Raw genomic sequence first — 20,746 nt, forward strand, 5'->3', positions numbered from 1 at the left:
AATTTCGGTTTTCCAGCTCCATTTGATGAAATTTTGTGGGAATTTCGAGTTTCAAAAATCTGCTGGAGGCTCCAGAAATGCTCAAAACGATTTGAAACAGTTTCCAATCGATTTGGCATGTCGAAAATAGGGTATTTCAACTTTCTTGGTCAATGTGGCAAAATTTTGATTTGTTCCCTCATTTTTAACTTATTGATTTTCAAAAATTTACCAAAAATCGAAAAAGGTACTTTAGCATTTGAAATTTTGCCAGGTGATAAATTTTTGCCTGATCTTTCGATCTACCTTTGTACAGCTTAAAAAATTTCGTGCAAGTCCTATGTTGGAACGCCAAACCTGCGACTTTTGTTGACCTGTCAATCAAAATGGCCGCCATTTTGTAAGTACGGCCAATTTTTTTTTCTGAGTACAAGGGCTAAAAATGTTCCTTAGGACTCCCCCTTTTAAGATGTGGTCTGGAAAATTGATCTGGAACACCTGGAAAAGTCAGGGGAAATGACTAGCCAAAAATAATAGACACCCATGTTACGTAGGAACGTTCTAAAGTGTCATATAGAAAAATTAAAAAAATCATTTTGACAAGTCTGTTGTTGAAAACAAAGGGACGAACCTGATTTGAAAATCCAGAAATATTCTAAATTCAATGTGTACATCTAATTTTAAAATTCAAAAATTTTGACTGCAGGTTATTAGTTTTTCGATATTTTTCAAATTTTTAACATGTTGCATAAAAAATACGTTTTCAGTTTATTTTTATCTCGTTCACGAAGTCTTCTCTACAAAGAAAGCTGACGAAATGTCTGGAAGTCATTTTTGTTCAAAAGTGCTCAAAAAATATTTTAGTTACATGATGTTTAGTTGTTTACATTTCTTGTAAAACCCATTTTGATTGGTCGGATGGTGCTGTTTCAAAAATACCAAAAAATGTTGATCCAAATTGTAACTTCAGAATTTTTTAAACGTGCTCAAAAAAACATTTTCCTCGCGATGTTTGGATTTCTTGTAAAATTTCAACTCATTTAGAAAGGTCGGATGACACCGCACCGTTTGAAAAAAAAAACAAAAATTCAAACCCAATTTTGTGTTCAAAATTTTTGAAAAATTCCAACTCAACTTTGGGTTTAAAGCATTTAAAAAATTCTAACCCAATTTTTAGCTCAAAATTTTTGAAAAATTCTCATAAAGAATTCTCATTAGAATACTTGAATTTCTTGAATTTTTCTTTTCTATTTTGATAAGTTGCAAGTTCACTTTCAAATAGGAAGAACTTTCAAAATGTCCTCTTTTTCTTTTAACCTCCCTTGTTGTATGTATGTATGTATTAAAGTGTCATTGGCAAGTCCTCTCTTTTACACATAAGTATGCAAATTGCAAACACACTACACACATCGTTAAAAACACAGTTAATCTGAGCAGATAATAGAAATGCGAATTAGCACGAGGTAGTTATACGAACAAAGAAAATTATCGGATTACCTATTTATAAAATCTAATTCGAGCATAATACCTCGTTATAATGTGTATTTACCTCGTCTTCCAATAAAGGTATACGAAAAGACGAGAAAAATTTCTACGTCTCAGAGCTTTATTATGTAGGTCGACCCTACCGCCGCCACCGAGTCAAATGTCGGTCGTTAGCTCATCGCACTGTTTGCTTTTTCCGCCACCTTCTGCCTTCCACTCATCTTTTAAGAAAAACTGCATCACGAAGGGTGAAAGGTTCGGCTAGGTACCTACTTTTATACTCGTATCCACGGTGCGCAAATTTTTATCGCTTACGTTGGAAATCGAGTTTAGACGATGTGATAATGATTAAAGAGCTTTAGCAATCGAAAAACGACATCGCATCGTTACGCTGTACTTACTCGTATAATTTTATAGCAGCAGCGAACGAAGAGAAGAGAGCTTTTGAAGTCGAATTACGCCGCCTCGATAAATTTAAAGTAGTTAATTTTTCGTTCGCTGCTTCGAGAGTTTCGAGTGATAAATACGCGGAAAATTCCAACTACATAGTGTATTTAAAAACTAGTTTATGTAAAAAAAAAAAAAAAGGATTCCGTAGCATAAATACAAAGGTCAGTCAACAAATAAGTTTCCCGCATTCAGAAAATTAGGAAGGGAAATACCTAGGAACTTGAAATTTTCAAGGAATCTTGATACAACCTTTGAGCATCACTCTGCAAAATTTTATTCGGATCCGTTCAGTTGTTCGTTTATAATGAGAGTTTGAATATGTGGTAGGAGTCTTATAGCGGGTCCGAGTTGAAACTTAAATTGATTTCTCAATGGGGATTGTTCCAAATTTGCGAGGCATAGTGATGCACTCAACCCTGTTTTTGGTTACCATTGTGTTAAGGAACTTGTTTTCATCATTCTTACACAAATTCTGACTATTCTTTTGACATGCAGCAAAATTTTGTTTGTGATGCAGCACATTCAAATTTTGCGGTATTGAAAATGACTTTCAAAGTTCAATAATGTTTTTTAGGTAGTCAAATATGAAGCATCATGCTCACATATGATGTTTTTGATACTGATATTAAGATTATTGTGTATAATTTCATCAATTTTGGCTGTTGAGTTCGTTTTTGAAACACTAGTTGTGCAACCTACTCTGTGATCACTTATCATGCTCGTGTGCTCACCTCTGGATTTTCGGCACCACTCACATATTGTTCAAATTAGAACAGTTTTTTCTTCATGGAGGATCAGTAGGCATCTATAAAAATCCATTGGCGTATTTTTTTCAAAATTAAAAATTTTTTTTACTCCTCCTTGATCCACTTGAACCTCGGACACGCTATAAAACTTCTATCACATCTTCAAACTCTCATTATAAACGAACTACTGACCGGATCCAAATAAAATTTTGCAGAGTAGTGCTCAAAGGTTGTATCAAGATTCCCCGAAAATTTCAAGTTCCTAAGTATTTCTCTTCCTAATTTTCTGAATGAGGGAAACTTATTTGTTGACTGACCTTTGTATGTTACACTAGCTCGCGATCTTGTCAGCGAACAAACGCCTCTGCTGAGTCGTGTTAATGAAATATTCAAGTATCGAGGTTTTTCATTATGTAGGTTACCAAAATGCTCACCGGCTCAGCTCGTGCCTGGGTTTTTTCTTCCTCCTTTTTTTTTGGCTTGTAAAATTTTTCTCTCCAGAGTACTACTTCAATGTAATCGATTTACCCCTATTCTCTGAGTTCATCTCGTCGTTTCTGTTAAACAACAGCCAAGAGCAAATTAATTTTTTTATTAGTGGAAACATTACAGGAAAATTCGATTCGATGCGAATAAAGAGAAAAAACAACCTGAGAAAGGAGAAAGGGGGAAGTGGAGATGTGAAATTCGAGCCGGGGTTATTGTTTTCTACGCTTTGTACTGCAAGTTGTGTACGTACTAAGGAAACGATGAAAGTTTCAAAGAACGTTTCAAGTATCTAGGTGTAATACTGAAAAGCGAATGTAAAAAAAGCAAGTTTTTTTGACAAAATTTTTTACATGGTTTATTGGACATAGTTTATGAACACATTCTATTTCTTAAAAGTGTGTTAACAGTCATTGAACTAAAATTTTGCAGATTTTGTCAGAAAAAGTGTTGAAAATAAGTTATAACTTTGAAAAATCACAAAAAAGTAGGTAGGTAAAAATAATGTCAATCAGAAAAAAACTTCTGAAATTTCAGAAAAATTGGGCAAAAACTGGGTGAAAAAGAGTTGGAAACATAATAAATTTACATAAAAACACGATAAACCCAGAAACTTCATTAAGATCAGTTAAAAGTGATAACATTATCTGATGTTCTGATCACAATAACCGATGGAATTTCTATGTAATTGGATATAAAAGATTGGAACCATAATAAATTGTAAACTTTTTAATGAAGATTTCCAAAAGATGAAGTCGATAATTCATATAGGGTATACCTACCTAGTATGAAATTGAAATGAAATCTTAGATATAAATTTTTCAATAGAGTTTCGATTGATTATTGTTCAAAGCCCTCTTTCGATACAGTAGATGAAATTGAACTTTTTAATGAAAATTTGCAATCAGTTGAGTTGAAAATTCACCTGATATGAAATCTAAATAAAATCGACTTTGATAAATCTCCTACGCTACTGTTTGGATAATACGTACTTCGGACAGAAATCAATGAACATACTTAAGACTTGAGTACATATTATCAAAAGTTAATCTGAAACAATAAATCTTAGATTGTTTAAGGAATATTGAATGTTACATTGTTCATTTTGCATGAAATGCACATTACTCACCTGTTAAAAATGTGAAAACGTGTGATGATTTTTTGGTAAATTTGACTGATAAGGTTGGCATATTGTCGTCTTAAAGTGGCTAACTCCAATTTTTAACCAAAATGAGTTATAAGGGACATCTGATTTTTCTTCACTTAATTTCATAAGTTGAAACCTTAAAAACACGCCTGCACTGAGAAAAATCACTTTAGTAAAAATTACTGAAAAGTTTAGTAAAGAGGACCTCTGGTCACTTTTTTGTTGTATTTACTACATTTCTTAGTATTATGTACTACAAAATGTAGTAAATTCTACAAAAAGGGTTACCAGAGGGCCTCTTTACTAAATTTTACAGTAACTTCTACTAAACAGTTCTCTCAGTGTGTGCAGGTCCATTCGTCTATTATCAGTGGTTGAAGTCGGGAAAATTATCCAACTCCGCTAAAGGATACTGCACTGTGTATTTAGCTATGTGAAACTGTTTCATTTTTACGTTACATGAAAATGAGTTATGAACACCATCTGAAAGTTGAACACTTTGTATGTAACTTCCAACATTGAAAATTACCTCAGGTGAAATTCATTGGTGTAGTATCCGCGTTTGAAGTTGGGAAAAATATCTAACTCTACTCAAAGTGGCTTAATTTTTAGCAGTATTTTTTTACTTTAATAAATAACCTTAACTATGTAATACCCATCAATAGTTGATAATGCGGTTTTTCGCATTTCCTAAACAATTTACAAAAATGGAGTTGGCCACTTTGTGTATTAAGACAACGATATTGTGCTACCCATACTTCGGAATTGAATGATAAGTAGATATTAAAGCCCGGAATGATGGTGTTAGTGAAGTAGCTGTTATAACAGCTATTGCATCGTTTAAAAGCAATACTTACCTGTTAGTAATCAGTATCACCAAATGAAACCCAAACCTGTTAGTTATTACAATCACTTTTTATAAAACGATTATTTCGGTATCGCTTACACATCGTCAAAGAAAACTGTATCTGTTGTATGAATACATGAATGGTTGCGCACTAGGGTGGTCCTTAACTACATGGCAAAAAAAAGTGTGATTTTTTCCGCTCCCACCCCCTAAAGTGGTGACCTTGGGTGAGAAAATAATTCCCTATTTTTTATTTTTTCCATTTTTGAAAAATTCGGGCTGCGGTGGGCCCCTCGATTTTCAAAAATTTTAAAAAAACCTAATTCAAAGAAAAATGTTTCAAATTTCAAAATTTCGAGTTCCATCATCTCTAGAAGGTCCTTTTTGAGTAAAAAAGCCTCTCATGGCGATTTTAGCCCCCTCCCATGAAAACCAAGCTGACCCCCCAGAATAGCTGAAATTCGTATATTATGTGAGATGTCCTAAAATTAGTTGTTTTTGGTCTTTCCTCCTTCCAACCCCACAAAGTGGTGTCCTTTGGTGAGAAAATAATTCCCTAGGTATTTTTTATTTTTTCCATTTTCGAAAAATTCGAGTTGCGGTGGGCCACGAGGCCACGACCCTCTTCATTTAACAGGCCGGAACCGCTGCTAACGGCAACGCCGCGTTTTTACGATTATCAGGCCCAGAAAACACATTGTTGTTATGGCAAAATGTGCATTTTTGAAGTTTTTCGTTAATTTCTTTTTATGGAGTACCTTTTACTAAAAATTTTTTTAGCATGGTCGAAAGATGATTGATTTGTCTATCGAATGGTATGGGTACTTTTGAATTTCACTTTGTAAGTAAGCTTATAAGTAAGGAAAATGTCTACAGTAATTATTGAAGGTCCTCTATTATCACATATTATAGCGATTATTTCCATCTAAATTATACAAATCTATACATCGTTGGAAAGAGCATAAAAAATGCTACCTTTTGAGCAATATGAGTGTTCAGTCACTTGTTATAGTATTTGAAATAATTCAATTCAAATTTTCAATTGAAGATGTTCTCAAAAATATGACAAATTACTTGACACCTGTTTTGTTCAAAATGTAGCGTTTTTTATCCTCTTTCCAACGATATATAGTTTTATACAATTTAAATGAAAATATTCGGTGCAGTTACTGATAATTAGAGGTCACCCAACAATCATTTCACACACATTCCCAATTGATTAATAGTAAATTGACTAAAATTCAACAATGGGTACACCATTCGATTGCAAATTTTATTCCCTTTTGATCTTTTACAACAAAATTTTCATAAAATCACTGACAAAAAAGTTATTTAACGAAAAACTGTTCAAAATTGTATCAGGCCCATTTAAACGCATGTTATCTCTAGCGCGACTTGGGCCTGATAAGCATTGTTGCCAGATTTGGCGGTTCTGGCCTGTTAAATGAAGAGGGTCGTGGGTGGGCCCCTCAATTTTCAAAAATTTGAAAAAAAAACCAATTCAAAGAAAAATTTTTAAAATTTCAAAATTTTGAGTTCCATCGTCTCTAAAAGGTCTCTTTTGAGTAAAATAGACTCTCATGACGATTTTAGCCCCTTCACATGAAAACCAAGCTGACCCCACCAGAAAAGCTAAAATACAAATTTAAGTTATTCTGGTGGGGTCAGCTTGGTTTTCATGTGAGGGGGCTAAAATCGTCATGAGAGTCTATTTTACTCAAAAAGGACCTTCTAGAAATGATGGAACTCGAAATTTTGAAATTTGAAACATTTTTCTTTGAATTAGGTTTTTTTCAAATTTTTGAAAATTGAGGGGCCCACCGCAGCCCAAATTTTTCGAAAATGGAAAAAATAGAATATAGGGAATTATTTTCTCACCCAAGGTCACCACTTTAGGGGGTGGGAGCGGAAAAAATCCCAACTTCAAAAATAAGGACCACCCTATTTCGCACACTTATATGAGCACCGGTGTGTGTGTATGTGAGAGCCAATCCAAACGCAATAGCAATACCAACAGTTTTAACAACATCGTTTCAAATAAACTAGTTAGAAAATGATGTTAATAATTTGCCGATAATAGAAACCTGTTACTAACAGTATTGTTAACAACTTCTAAGCGATGTCGTTGTAACAACTAATGACATCGTTCCAGGCTTTAGTAGATATCGAAGACCCTGAATGATCTCCTATAGTATACAATTTCAGCAAACAAACATAATTTCCTAGTAGGATTTCTGCAAGTTTTGATTGGATCTCTTTGTGCCATACTCAGTCAAATGCTCGTGCTACATCAAGAAATGCTGAGGAACAGTATTTCTTTTCCTCAAGTGCTCTTTCAATGATGGCTGTGACTCTGTAGATCTAGCCAATCATCAAGTGTTTATTGCGGAACCCAAACTAATAATCTGGTATTTTAGCTAGTAAATATAGTTTGAAGCGTTTCAGAAATAACCTGTCAAATAACCTTAATATTGCTTGTCATATTGTTAGTCTATATGATTCCACTTTTTCTTCAGGCATGTCTGGTTTTTTCAGCATGATAATTCTGCAATTTTGAAGCACTGTGGTGCATATTCCAGCCAGAAGGCATGCATTGAATATGTATGTTAGCATCACAATACCTTTTTTTTTGATAAATCCTTCAGTATTCCTGGTAAGGTTTTATCAATACTTACCTGCAGATTTCCTTGAATTAAGTAAGATTTCCATCAATTTCCTTGGCAACTTCCATGGAAGTTACTAGTTCCATTTGGAAGTTTGGTATTAAATCTTCAGTCAACTGGGATTTAAAACCAAAATGGCTGACACCCTAAAATCACATCACTGAAGTCATATTTTTCAATGTAAATATCCCATAGGCGGGAAGCAGAATAGTATTGTTTGCATAAAGTATGTTTTGTAAGTGTATGATTCAAATCACTTACACTGAAAATAAGAATGTATTGGAAGAGTAGAAGGTTGATTCTTTCATCTAAAACAAAACGCACCTTGCTAGCTTGGTCACAGAATTAATTATAGATTTTCAAAACTCAAGAATTTTCTGTAAGGAACACATGTAAAAAGAAAGAATGATGATTGTTTCATCTTATTAGTAGGTAGTGATTTTCAGCGCACTTGAAAAAAAAAACTCTGGGAAAGTCGAAATGGAGTTTGAAATTTTAGTACCTATCTCGAGCATTTCTAAAGCATATGGATTAATTTAAATACTAAGAGACATAATGTGATAATTATCTTTAAACCTATATTTCCTAATTTCTTTGTTTACAGGTTTAGCTAGAGCGAAGTCAGTACCAAGCCATACATATTCTCACGAAGTGGTTACCTTATGGTACCGTCCACCAGATGTATTATTAGGATCAACCGAATACTCGACGTCTCTGGATATGTGGGGCGTGGGGTGTATTTTTATCGAAATGATTACCGGAATGCCATCGTTTCCTGGAGTTCGTGATACAGTCGATCAGCTAGAGAAAATATTCAGGGTAAGTTGAAATTGATATTTTTTAAATCCATATGATCAAGGGTAGAAAAAAAACTGGACTGAAAATTTGGTGGAGGAAAATCTGAAGAAATTCAACCAAATCATTTGAAAAAAGGTTTTCCAGTTTTGAGTCATATCTCAAGAATTACTCCCATTTGAGGAGTGAAACTTGCACAAAAATTTATTAGGAGTGGAGAGGGGCAAAGAGTACTTGAAATGTGAAAGGTTTTTATTTTAAAAAATTTACAATTTAAGAGGTCGTCTGATTTTTAAAATATCGAATTTGGGTTACCACCTAACCCCTTTCAAACAATAACATCCCGAATGAAAATTTCCTCAGAAGGTATTCGCGAGTAAACTCCACTCTCCTTCGCCTTCCACTCCAATCACTTATCAATTTACGATAGAAGCAAGGTAGAAGATGGAAATTGCCAACTGCGAAATAGAAATATGCCCTCCGGCTGCTTCTTGAGATACTTCATAAATAATTTATTCTCCATACTATACGCGTGGTAATATTTTGCTGAAAATGGTCTACTATACTGTTTATTCGCAGGTTTTAGGAACTCCTACGGAGAAAGATTGGGAAGGAGTGACTCGTTTGCGAGGTTACCGTCAAAACGTGGAGAAAATTGGATTCCATCGTGGAATGAAATTAGGATACGAGTTTCCTAGATTATACGATATAGCTGAAGGAGAAGCTCTAGCCAGCGCCTTCCTTCAAGTAAGTATTTTACGATGTAAAAAAAAATTGCACAAAATGTTGGTTTGGTACAGTACATATTTTCATATTCATTTTTTGCCATTTTGACGTCTGTTAGGATTCACTCCCTCTTTACCCCCCCCCCCCCATTTCCGCGCACAAGGACGAAAAAATTCTCTCTGCTTTTGTTGTTTATTTAGCATAAATTGAAAAATTATTCGTACGTGTAGACGTTCCTCTACATATGTGTACCTTTTACCTGCTGCATTCCCGTACTATTTTTTATATATTTGCGCAATGCGGTCGATGAATTTATGTGTGTAAAAGCTCGCGAGCTTATTAAAGAAGTGATGTCAGAAGGGAGAAGAATGAGAAGAGGGTGCAAGGAAAGGTTGTTATGTACAATATGTTACTCGTATGTACTCGTATGTCAAATGGTTTAACGCGTTTCTCTTTTATTCTTTCTTTTGTTATACTCGTAAGATGAAAGACGAAGCCGAAGCCAACGTGTGTGGCTCGCGAAATATTTCGACGGAAAATTGTACATTGTGTAAAGGCCGCCGCCACCTTGTCTATATGAACGCGTTTATTAGATGCGTCATCGTCAGATTCGTTTATGAATATTTTCCTTTCCTCCTTTTTCTCAAGTACATACAATATGAGAATACGTACTTGTAAATAAACGACGACGGTTTGGTTGGAAATTCTGCCCATATTTTGAACGAGGAAAACGCTCTTTTGAAAAATGTATCGTTTTAGTAGCCCGTGAGCTGATTTTTAGACGAATTTTCCTTTGAAAAAATTCCATCTAAGTATTTCGAATTACGTATTGTATACAAAACGTAGGTACGTTAAATTAGTCTGTTTTATTCTATTTTTTTTTTTTGCAGAAGTTTTAAGGTTTTTGCTATTTCTGCATACATGTAGATAGACCAATATTTGGGAGGACCGGAGGAGGGAGTATTTGGAGCAATTCTGACTCAGATTGAGAAAATTTTTTGTTCGCTAAATATTTTTTCAACTCATTTTTTTTTTTTGATATGTTCCAGTTTGAGGCTCGTTAAAGAATTCAATCACAAAAATTGAGAATTTTTTCAAAAAAAAATTTCATCGGTTTCATTTTATTTTAATTTTTTTTTCGCTTAGGTGAAGGGGGAGGGATTTTGTACCAGCGAGCCAGCATATCTTGGAAGATCTTTGAAGGTTTTTAAAATAAAAAATAGGGCTATTTAAATGAATTCTGTCAGAAATCAAAAATTAAATTTTTTTGTCTCACTTTACTGATTTTTTTAAACGAGAAGGGGGATTTTTTGACGCCACTTTTTTCGAAAAGAGGGATGTGAATTCAAGAAAATGAGGAATCATTTTTTTCAAAATGTAAAACAAAACAGCCCAAAATGCAAAGGCAGGATAATGACAGGAAATCAAGCAGAACATTTTTTATGTTTTAATTTAAGACGATCGAGAGAGACGTCAGGTTTAAATTTTTTCGGGATGATCTATTTTTAAAATAAAATTTTGGAAGAAGAAAACAATATTTATGGAGAGAATTAAAAATTGATTGTAGGGGACTTTTTGCAGATTGATCACTGAAGCAGGCTTTTTTGAGAAGAAATTTTTTGTTTTTTTCACTCTTATGTTTTTATTGCACGAAAGGAGGAGTTTGAGTCAAAATTTATTCATCCAAAACATGAAAAAGAAAATTACAAAATTCTAAAAGAAAATGAATGGAAAATTTTCAAGATTGATGACTAAAAAAATGTAAAAATTTAGTACTTTTTAGCAATTTGATGGAAAGCAATAAGTACTTTTTGAATGGAACTTTCCGATTAGGAGAGGAAGATTAAGATAAAAGTTTTAACACCGCAATTGTTCAGTTTGAAATTTTTTCATTTTCAAAGAAACCCAGAAAAGAACAAAAAAAATCCCTGACTCTAAAAAGTTACCTACTCAAAATAAATGGAAAATTTCAAAATTTTAATGATAGATGAAAAAAGTGACGTGCACTTTACAAATTTTGTGATTGTTATAAATGTGAACATTTTTTGGCAATTTTTGGAAGAAAAATTATTTTTTGGCCCCTTTTGGATAAAAGCAAGATTTTCTGATCATTTTTTGATAAAACCAAAACTGTGCTCAATTTTGTAAATAATCTTACAATTTTGAATTTTGTTTACAAAAATAAAGATTTTGATGCAATTTTTGGAAGAAAAGGAGATTTCTGGGTTATTTTTGACTAAAAGCAAGATTTTTTGCATTTTTTTTTTTAAAAAAGAAGAGATTTTTGGCCATTTTTGGATAAAAGCAATTTTTTGCAGATGTTTTTGCTTGTAACAGTAAAAGCATTAAATAGGTATATATGAAAAAAAAATTGAAAAAAGTTAAATTTTTTGCTATAATTTTTGCAAAATTTTTTGCCTACATATTTTTTGAAGAAGAAAAAGCAATGAATTTTTTGTCAATTTATAAACATTTAATAGGTACCAATTTTATGTGAAAAAAACTTTTTTTTTCAAAATTTTTTTGGGAGTTTAGGCAAAAAAGGTAAAATTTTTGGCAAATTTGGTTTATTAGAAAAGCAACATTTATCGGCTATTTTTTGGCTATTTTTGGTTAAAATGAAAACAATTTTTGCACATATTTTACCTATTGATAGATATTTTTGGAAAAAAAGAAAAATTTTTGAAAATTTCAATTTAAAAACCAAACGATTTTTTTGGCCATTTTTGAAAATTACCAACACTTTTTGTCAATTTTTGCCAATTTATTGACATTTTTGGCAAAAAAAACAACAAAATTTTTGGAAATTTTAATTTTAAAAAAAGGAAATTTGAAATTTTTTAAAATTAGTAATTTTTGCAAATTTAATCATTATTTTTGCAAAAAAAAAAAACAAAAACAAAATTTCAGTAGTAAGGTAAAGTGGGGTAATTCCGATGGCAAAATTCAAAATTTTAGCAATTTCTCATTTTTTGGATTTCCTGTACATTTTGGGGCAAAAATGATAAAACAACTTTATTCCTACGTCCTTCAGCTACACATTCACTATATTGAAGAGTGATTTGTGCGGAGGCTTCATACATATAATTTAAAAAACATTTTGTAAGGTTGAGTTATCGGAATTACACCATTTTTGGGGTAATTCCGATAATGAGTTAATTTGAGTTTTATAAGGAAAGTAATTCTCCTGGGGTAATTCCGAGCCAGTAATGTTGAAATATACCATTTATTGCATACTTGGGTTTTTATTTCATGTAAATTGAATCATTAGAACAAAAATTGAAAATTTTTTACAAATATGCATTTTTGAGGCATAATTTTTGAAAACTAGACCAACTAGAGAAAAAAGCCCCCTTCTAAGGGTTTTCGTTGCTAATTTTGACCCCTCAAAACAATACTACACCAAAACAGAGAAAAAAACATTGCAGGACAATTTTGCTAGGGCTATTGGAATTACCCCAGGGCATGAAAAATGATCGACATGTTTAATAATTCAACACCACCAAACAAATAATTGTAAAAGCAAAATCAAAAGAGGTACTGACACTTTAACACGTATCCATCAAATTTCAACTTCTAAACAGAATTTTTCAACAAGTTTTGAACGGTAAAAACTAATTTCAAAAATGCACTGTTTTTTGCCGCAAAGGTTTTGGGCATTCAGATTTTGAACTTTGCACAGACTTGGCAAAACAGATCAGATGGACCATCTGATCATTAATGGGTGTAGGTTAGCACTAAAACTATCTACTTTCTTCATCATTTGTGCCAAAATGTGTTTTGCAACAAAGCTAGGGCTTGCTATCGGAATTACCCCATATCGGAATTACCCCACTTTACCTTACCTTAAACTTTTTTTATGCTTTATGGAAGAAAAAATGAGGGCAGATGAGTCAAAAGTTTTTTTAGTCACAAAATTTTCACGTCAAAATTCTATAAATTTTTTAAAGAGAACTAGAAAAATTGGAGGGGGGATCAAAATTCTTCAAGAAATCCGGAATCAAATCATTGTAAAATTCCTACAACTTTTCCATAATTTTGCAAAAAAAATCACAAATTCTGAAAAATTCAGAGCCCTTTTCTAACACGTACTTTAATATGGATGGGGGTGGGGGAGACTCAAAAAGCACTCGTGAGCAAGTTGAGCTGGATGTAAGAACCGACTGGAACTCTGATACGTCATCTCATCATGAATCTTATCGTATTTACGGCAAACTGGTTATGCAAATCTATTAACACGAAGAATTATTTGAAGAAATATATGCTCGAGTTTTTTCAACGTGAACTCGTTCAAGCGTGGATTGATCCTTCAATCTCTCTTCAAGCTTTCCCTCCTCGTCCACCTCTTCACCCCCCCCCAAAAAAAATTGACAAGTTGCTTGTGAGTCATTAAAAAGGGACTCTTAAATGTCCTGAAATCCCCATCACGAAAATTTCAGATTTATCAGTTCATTCTGAAATTTGTTGATGAAGTTTTATATAAATTCAAAGAAGCTGCTGAAGCTCTTATCATTTCTTTCCCTGAAAAAATAGGAAAAACACTTGAAAAATTCAACTAAAAATATACCTACTTGTACAATACACTAGAATTTCATTTTAGATAATTATTTAACGCTTTGTTGTGTACGAATTTGTAGATGCAGCCTGAAAAACGTATCTCAGCCGACGATGCAATGAGGCATAAATATTTTCATAATTTTCCTAAAGAACTGTACGAGCTTCCCGATGGTAAGTATCGAATTCGATATTTTTCAAGTGCCAACTGTCTGTCTTTATTTCCTCGAATAATATCACTTTTGTATCTGACTTTTCGCCTCGATGATAATAACTCGAATGAATTCAAAAAGAAGCATAGAGGGGGGTAGACAAAAAATAATATAATGAAGATATCCTGGACACAGTACTATGAATTTCCAAAGCTATAAAAACATGGTCTCTTTCGAGCATCGAGCTCTCGAGTTATCAGTGAAAAAAATAACCCATACTTAAATTACCTACCTGTGAATACTCACGTAGTGTACGTTCATTTTAGAAAATTATATTTTTGAAAAATCGCTCGAAATTCGACGAATATTTCACGTTCCGGTTGACGTTGTCGAATCGTCGATGTGTAAATATGGTCGTTTTGCGTTCGTTTGTTTGCTGTTTGTGAAAAACCGAAAATATTCGATTTATTTTCGATGCCATTTTTCATTCGGGAATGTTTTCGTGTTTCACACGCGGTATGTTTTATTTCGGTACCAGATTCGAGATTCCCCTCACTTCCCTACCATTTGCTCTTACTCATTTCTCGTGAAAGTCGGAAAAAATGTTGACGAACGGTGAAAAATTTTTCAATAACCTGATTATTTCGACAACATTGACGACTTCCTCTTCCACTCCTGCTTCTATACAATTTAACACGTTGGCTCGTTTAAAAGATTTCTTTTCATTTTAAGAGTAATTTTTTACACATTTGTAACGTTTTGTTTTTCTTGTTTCTTTTTTTTTTGTTACAGAGTCATCCATCTATAGCGTTAGCGGAATATCGTTGTTTCCCGAAACGAAAGGCATTATGTTGAAAAATTAATTTCTAGCTCAATTGATCTTCTTTGTATTTTTTTTTCTCCTTTTCGTTTCGTTTCTTTTACTTTTTTTTTCATTTTATTCATTTAGTCGAATTTTTATTTTTTAACGTTTTATATAAGATTGCTCTTTTTATGGGAATTCCGACAAGCTCGAGAAAAGAAGGGTTTTTTTACTTGGGATGGTGGAGGTAATAGGGATTGAATTTTAGAGTGGTAAGGTATTATTGGATTTTTTGCTCTGGATAAGTTTGACTTTCCCGCAGAAGGAAACGAATTTTTCAGATGTTTGAATTTTTAAAACGTGATTTAACTTCATTGTTTTCCCACCGACTCAACCATGACGGTTTGTATCGATTAAGAATTGTAGTTGGTCGTTTGATGGCTGTAGAAATTTACCTTTTTTGAATAATTTGCAACGTTGGGTGTCTTTTTTTTGCACAGTTTCTTGGGGGTTTCAACCAGATTTCAGATTTTTGGTATTAGAATTTGGGATATCGTTGAAAAAATTGACGAGGTTCGACGAAAAAAATTTTATTTAATTCACGAGTTTGAATTTTTTTTTCAACTTACACACAAAAATATGTTTCTTGAATCGCATCTATTTAAAAAAAAATTAAGAACTTAAAAAACGTGATTTATTTTTGGAATGATCAATTCTTGGGCTGCGTAGAAAATTTCAACTCATTCGCCATTCGCAATTGTCTGGACCTGATGCCATTTAAAATTTTCACAAGATCAAAATTCGTTAAAATTTGTGCTTTCTTTCGCATTTTTTATCTAGAAATTCAATTTTTTACTACAAAAAAGGCGAGGAAAAAATTTCTGAATTTGTTCTTGAACTTTTCAAAATTGATTCTTTGCTTTGATCAAAAAAGACTATTCAAGTAGGTATATTAATTAAATTCTAACGGAGAATAAATTTTGTGCTGAAAATTTTAAAATTGAGTGATGTAGAGTAATGTGCCAAAGTCAATACCCTGCTGCAAACAATTTCGACCATTTTTGAACCGATCTGGAGCCTCCAGCAAAAGTTGGCTTTCCTCCATTACATCAAAAATAATAAATTTTGAGATCAAAATTCAAAATTCGAGCAAGGTAGGATCATTTGCTCAAATCAATGTTCCTTCCAATCAATTTTGACTGTTTTTGAATCGACCTGGAGCCTCCAGCGAAAATTGACTTTACTCGATCTCACTAAAAGGATAAACTCCAGAGTGATAATTTAAAAATCAAGTTATGTTGGGCAATGCAAAAAAAAGAAAATGAATTCTCCTCACAAACCATATTGATCAGTTTTAAACCTACTATGGAGCCTCCAGCAAAAGTTGACTCTTCTCCAGCGCACCATAAAAAGTAAATTCTTGGATGAAAATTTGGAAATTGAGTGATTTGTAGGGAGATGTACAAAATTCGGTATCCTCCTGATCAATTTTTACCATTTTGGAATAAACCTGGAGCCTCCAGGAAATGTTGACTTTCCATTAGCACATTAAAAAACTGAATTTTGCAATGAAAGTTTTAAAATCGAATGATGAAGGGTCATGTATAAAAGTCAATGTCCTCTCAAATCAATGTTGACCATTTTGGAACCGACCTGGATCCTCCTGCCAAAGTTGGCTTTTCTCCAGCACTATAGAAAAATGAATTTTCTGGTGAAAATTTGAAATTCGAGAGTTATATGTGATATACGAAAGCCACTAATACCCCCTCCTATCGATTTTCACATTTTGGAACCAACCTGGAGCCTCCAGCAAAAGTTGAATTTTTTCCAGCGCACTAAAAAAATCAATTTCAAGGTGAAAATTTAAAAATCAAGGAATGTAGAAATGTCAATGCCTTAGTTAAATGAATTTTCTCCATTTTTGAATCGATCTGGAGCCTCCAGAAAAATTTCAATTTTCTCCAGCACACTAAAAAAATAAATTTCCGAGTGATAATTTGAAAATCGAACAATGTAGGATGATGTACAAAATCCAATGTCCTCTCCAATCAATTCTGACCATTTTGGAACCGAACTGGAGCCTCCAGCAAAAGTTGAATTTTCTCCAGCGCGCCGAAAAAATAAATTTCAAGGCAAAAATTTAAATACGAAATGAGGTAGGAATGTCAATGCCCCTCCAATGAATTTTGACTATTTTAGAATCGACCTGGAGTCTCCAGCAGAATTTGACTTCTCTCCAGCGCGCTAAAAAAAATGAATTTCAAGGTAAAAAGGTAAAACTCGAGTGATGTACGAAAACTAATCTTCCCTCCAATAAATTCTGACCATTTTGGAACCGACCTGGGGCCTCCAGCAAAAGTTGAATTTTATCCAGCACACTAAAACAACAAATTTCAAGGCAAAAATTTAAAAATCGAGTTATTTAGAAATTTGAGTGCCCCCTCCAATGAATTTAGGCCATTTAAGAATCAACCTGGAGCCTCCAGCAGAATTTGACTTTTCTCCAGCGCAAAAAAAAATGATTTTACAGTGAAAATTCAAAAATGGAGTGATGTAGGGTGATGTACATACATCAGTCAATGTCCCGTCTGATCAATTCTAATCGTTTTGGAACCGACCTGGAGCCTCCAGCAAAAATCTAATTTTCTCCAGCTCGCTAAAAAACACATTTCAAGGCAAAAATTTATAAACGGAGTGATGTAGGAATGTCAATGCCCCCATAAAATGAATTTGGACCATTTCTGAATCGATCTGGAGCCTCCAGCAGAATTTGACTTCGCTCCACTGCATCAAAAAAATGAATTTCAAGGTGAAAAGGTAAAAATTAAGTGATATACGAAAGCCAATGTTCCCTCCAATAAATTCTGACCTTTTATGAACCAGCTTGGAGCCTCCAGCAAAATTTGAGTTTCTCCAGCGGACTAAAAAAATTGATTTTAGTCTTTTAGATAACCTCCTTCCACTTTCTTAAATATTCCTATGAACCAAATATCATCCGTATTGAAACCAAAATACAAAAAAAAAAAAAAAAAAAAAAATCAACACCAATTCGATAATGTAAAAAATCCTCCCCAAACGTGTGTTAAATTGAATTTCGAAGTTATACGAAATGAAACCTGTGGCAACTTTTCAAAATCCTCAACGCAGCGTGTTCTAATTTACTTTCGAGTGAATGGTACTGACGTTTGAAACGAGCTAGTATAGGTATTTTTCTGCTTTTAAAAAAATGCAAACTGAATTTATTCGCTGAAAGAGAGGAGAGGAAAAGGGTACACTCTAACAGTTTGCCAAAGTAAGCATCATTTGCAATGTAAAGGTACGTCGATGTGAAACGATGGTGTCTAATTCGGGCTACGTATATCTCATTAATGAAAATTATTAATTAACAAGACCACCGAAGCAAACAGGCGATCGCGAATACGTACAGAGATGATAAAGTAGATGATGGAATATTACACGAGTGGTATATCTCGTGATATGTGTGTGTAATAAACGTATACCAACCTAACTAACTAGAGCTAGTAAGATATACACATACCTACACCTCGCGTGGATATACAAATTAAAGTGTACCATACACACCTAGAGAATTTTATTTGCAGCTCGTATGTCAATTTGGGTAAAATCTCACTCGATGTGATTTTAGAACACGCGGTTCTGGTTACTTCTCCAGTAGTAACAAATTATCAAATTATTCTGTGATCTCGTTAGCTACATTATGTATAGATAAAGAAACCTACCCTAGGTTTATTTACCTAATAAAATTAACCGAGTACCTACGATTAAGATGTTAACGTTGCATAAGTTTGATACCTACCTACGTTCGTGCTGAAACCCAATTTTGAAACTTGAAAGTTTGCTCAATGAGAAATTTTTGCCTCAATTAACGCGTACCTACGACTCGAAGTCGAATATGTAAGCATTTATTTTTAATCCGTGTTTTTGAAATACCAGAGGTATAGAAATGTCCAAACAAAAAACCAAAGTTGTGTTATGGTGTTTTATTGTCTCAATAGTGTTTTTTTTCCTAATTCTTGGGATTGATTCCCAGCTGCTTGATTTTCTCTCTGTTGTCTTTTTAATTTGTATTTTGCATAAAAATTGATCGAATGTTGTGTATAACCAATTTGACTAATTCTATCGTTAAAAATAAGCATAACCAAGTAATGCCATAGGCAACGAGTATGTTACAATATAAAGCCAGTGTGTCTTTATGAGAAAAATATTCTCCACTTGGGTACCTTTATTTACCTACAAATTAATTAAAACATAAATTACCTATCTATTTTGTAAAATATTCGACTTGATATTTTTATCTTACTTACCACATTTCATTAGAATAATTTTTTACGTCATTTAAATTAGGTAATTACACCGCAACAATGATGGCACGCTGGTTTTATAGAAAAAAAAAATTTAGTAATTTCCTTTTTATAATTGTGTATTTTGTGGGACGAATGAATTTGCAATTTGTATTGCAAAAATGATCTGTGTTCAATAATTTTTTTTTCATTATTTTAACCTTTTTTTATTTGTATTATTTTTTCATTTTTTTCAATTTTTAAGTTATTTAATTATCGAGTAAGCTAATACCATGTGATCTTGTTGAAAGAGAAGAATGGTTAGTAAAAAATTTATATAATTACTTAATATTTTTGTTCCCAATTTTTTTTCTATTTTTAATTTGACTGTACTGTGTTTGAAATCACGTAGTGAGTCAGGTTAGATTTACATCTTCTTACCAATATACGTGGTTTAAGCCATAATACACACGTTTTATTTTAATATTTTTATTTTTCATTTTTTATTTCTATTATATTTTTTTTTCTTCTATTAAAATGACGACTGCTGTACGTATATGTTAATTGTTTACTCATTTTTTTTCTTTTTTTACGATGATTAGTTGTTTGACGTTTGTGTTTGTACGTGTTTTAGAATTTTTATCATTTTAGAATATCGTTGTAATTTCTCTTCTTTTATTATACATTTTTTCCGCCTTTTTTTTATTACTTTATTTTTAAATAATCTATAATTTGTAACACTTTGTAATATTCTAGTTGTTACCAGATACTTATAAATTTCACCGATCTTGGAGAGAAGATGTTTTCCCGTTATGTTTAGTTATGTAGATAGATGTTTGTGGTTAGTAAAATTATAATGAAAAAAAATTTAAAAATTCGCTTAACATGGTGTAATATCGAATAAATGTTTTCCGATTTTCAATTCGATGTTGGTTATTGTTTCTTTTGTTTTAATGGTAATGAGCTTAATGTTTGTGGGAAACGACGCCAAAAATGGCGCGAGTTTGCGATTTAAAATTTTCAACAGGGGTCCAAGGGGGATAATCAAGGGAACCAACACTAGAAATGGATTCTTTGTGTTCAAAAAGCCTTTTGACGGAACTTTGTACATTGTGAAAAGTTCCATAAACCTCAAAAAAATCTGTCAAATAAGTAAAGTTTGGCGGGTTGTATGTGTTGCATACCCTAATTTTAAGGGGCAAATATGAACTTTTGAAAATTGAGCTTTTTACCATACTGAAAAGCCCCAAGAGGACTGACACCACTGTGGAAACCTCCGTGTGGAAGTTAATGGATACTGACACCACTGTGGAAATCTCCGGTTAACCCGGAGATTTCCACAGTGGTGTCAGTTTAAACATATGTCAGTCCTCTTGGAAAACTTTTTGTAGTTGATGTTCATGCTGCCAGATTTCCATGGACATTGGACAGTCACATGCTTTCCATTTAATGTTGCACAGCAATTAGGCATCTCCCAATGGTTCTCAAATCCTTGGGCTATGGTAGACCAATTGAGCCAAGTTACTGTAAATTTAATAATTATTATTGCAATCTAGCGGCTGTAAATTATGATGAATTACTACGAGGGTTAGTCAATATGTATGATGAACATG

At 33.0% G+C, this 20,746-nt stretch overlaps 1 protein-coding gene across 2 annotated transcripts in view; it reads left to right on the forward strand.

Moving 5' to 3' along the window:
- The window catches only part of Eip63E (cyclin dependent kinase Eip63E), a 375,533-nt gene extending 355,478 nt beyond the window's left edge, over nt 1-20,055 (forward strand). For both annotated transcript variants that reach the window (XM_065355991.1, XM_065355993.1), the window contains exons 8-11: nt 8,408-8,622; nt 9,178-9,345; nt 13,962-14,052; nt 14,823-20,055. In XM_065355991.1, the coding sequence (XP_065212063.1) occupies nt 8,408-8,622; nt 9,178-9,345; nt 13,962-14,052; nt 14,823-14,893 (545 nt within the window). In that variant the 3' untranslated portion in view covers nt 14,894-20,055. The remainder of the gene's footprint in view (nt 1-8,407; nt 8,623-9,177; nt 9,346-13,961; nt 14,053-14,822) is intronic.
- Nucleotides 20,056-20,746: the final 691 nt, after the last annotated feature.

This window comes from Planococcus citri, chromosome 3 (genome assembly GCF_950023065.1).
Source record: "Planococcus citri chromosome 3, ihPlaCitr1.1, whole genome shotgun sequence".
In the NCBI taxonomy this organism is placed as follows: Eukaryota; Metazoa; Arthropoda; class Insecta; order Hemiptera; family Pseudococcidae; genus Planococcus; species Planococcus citri.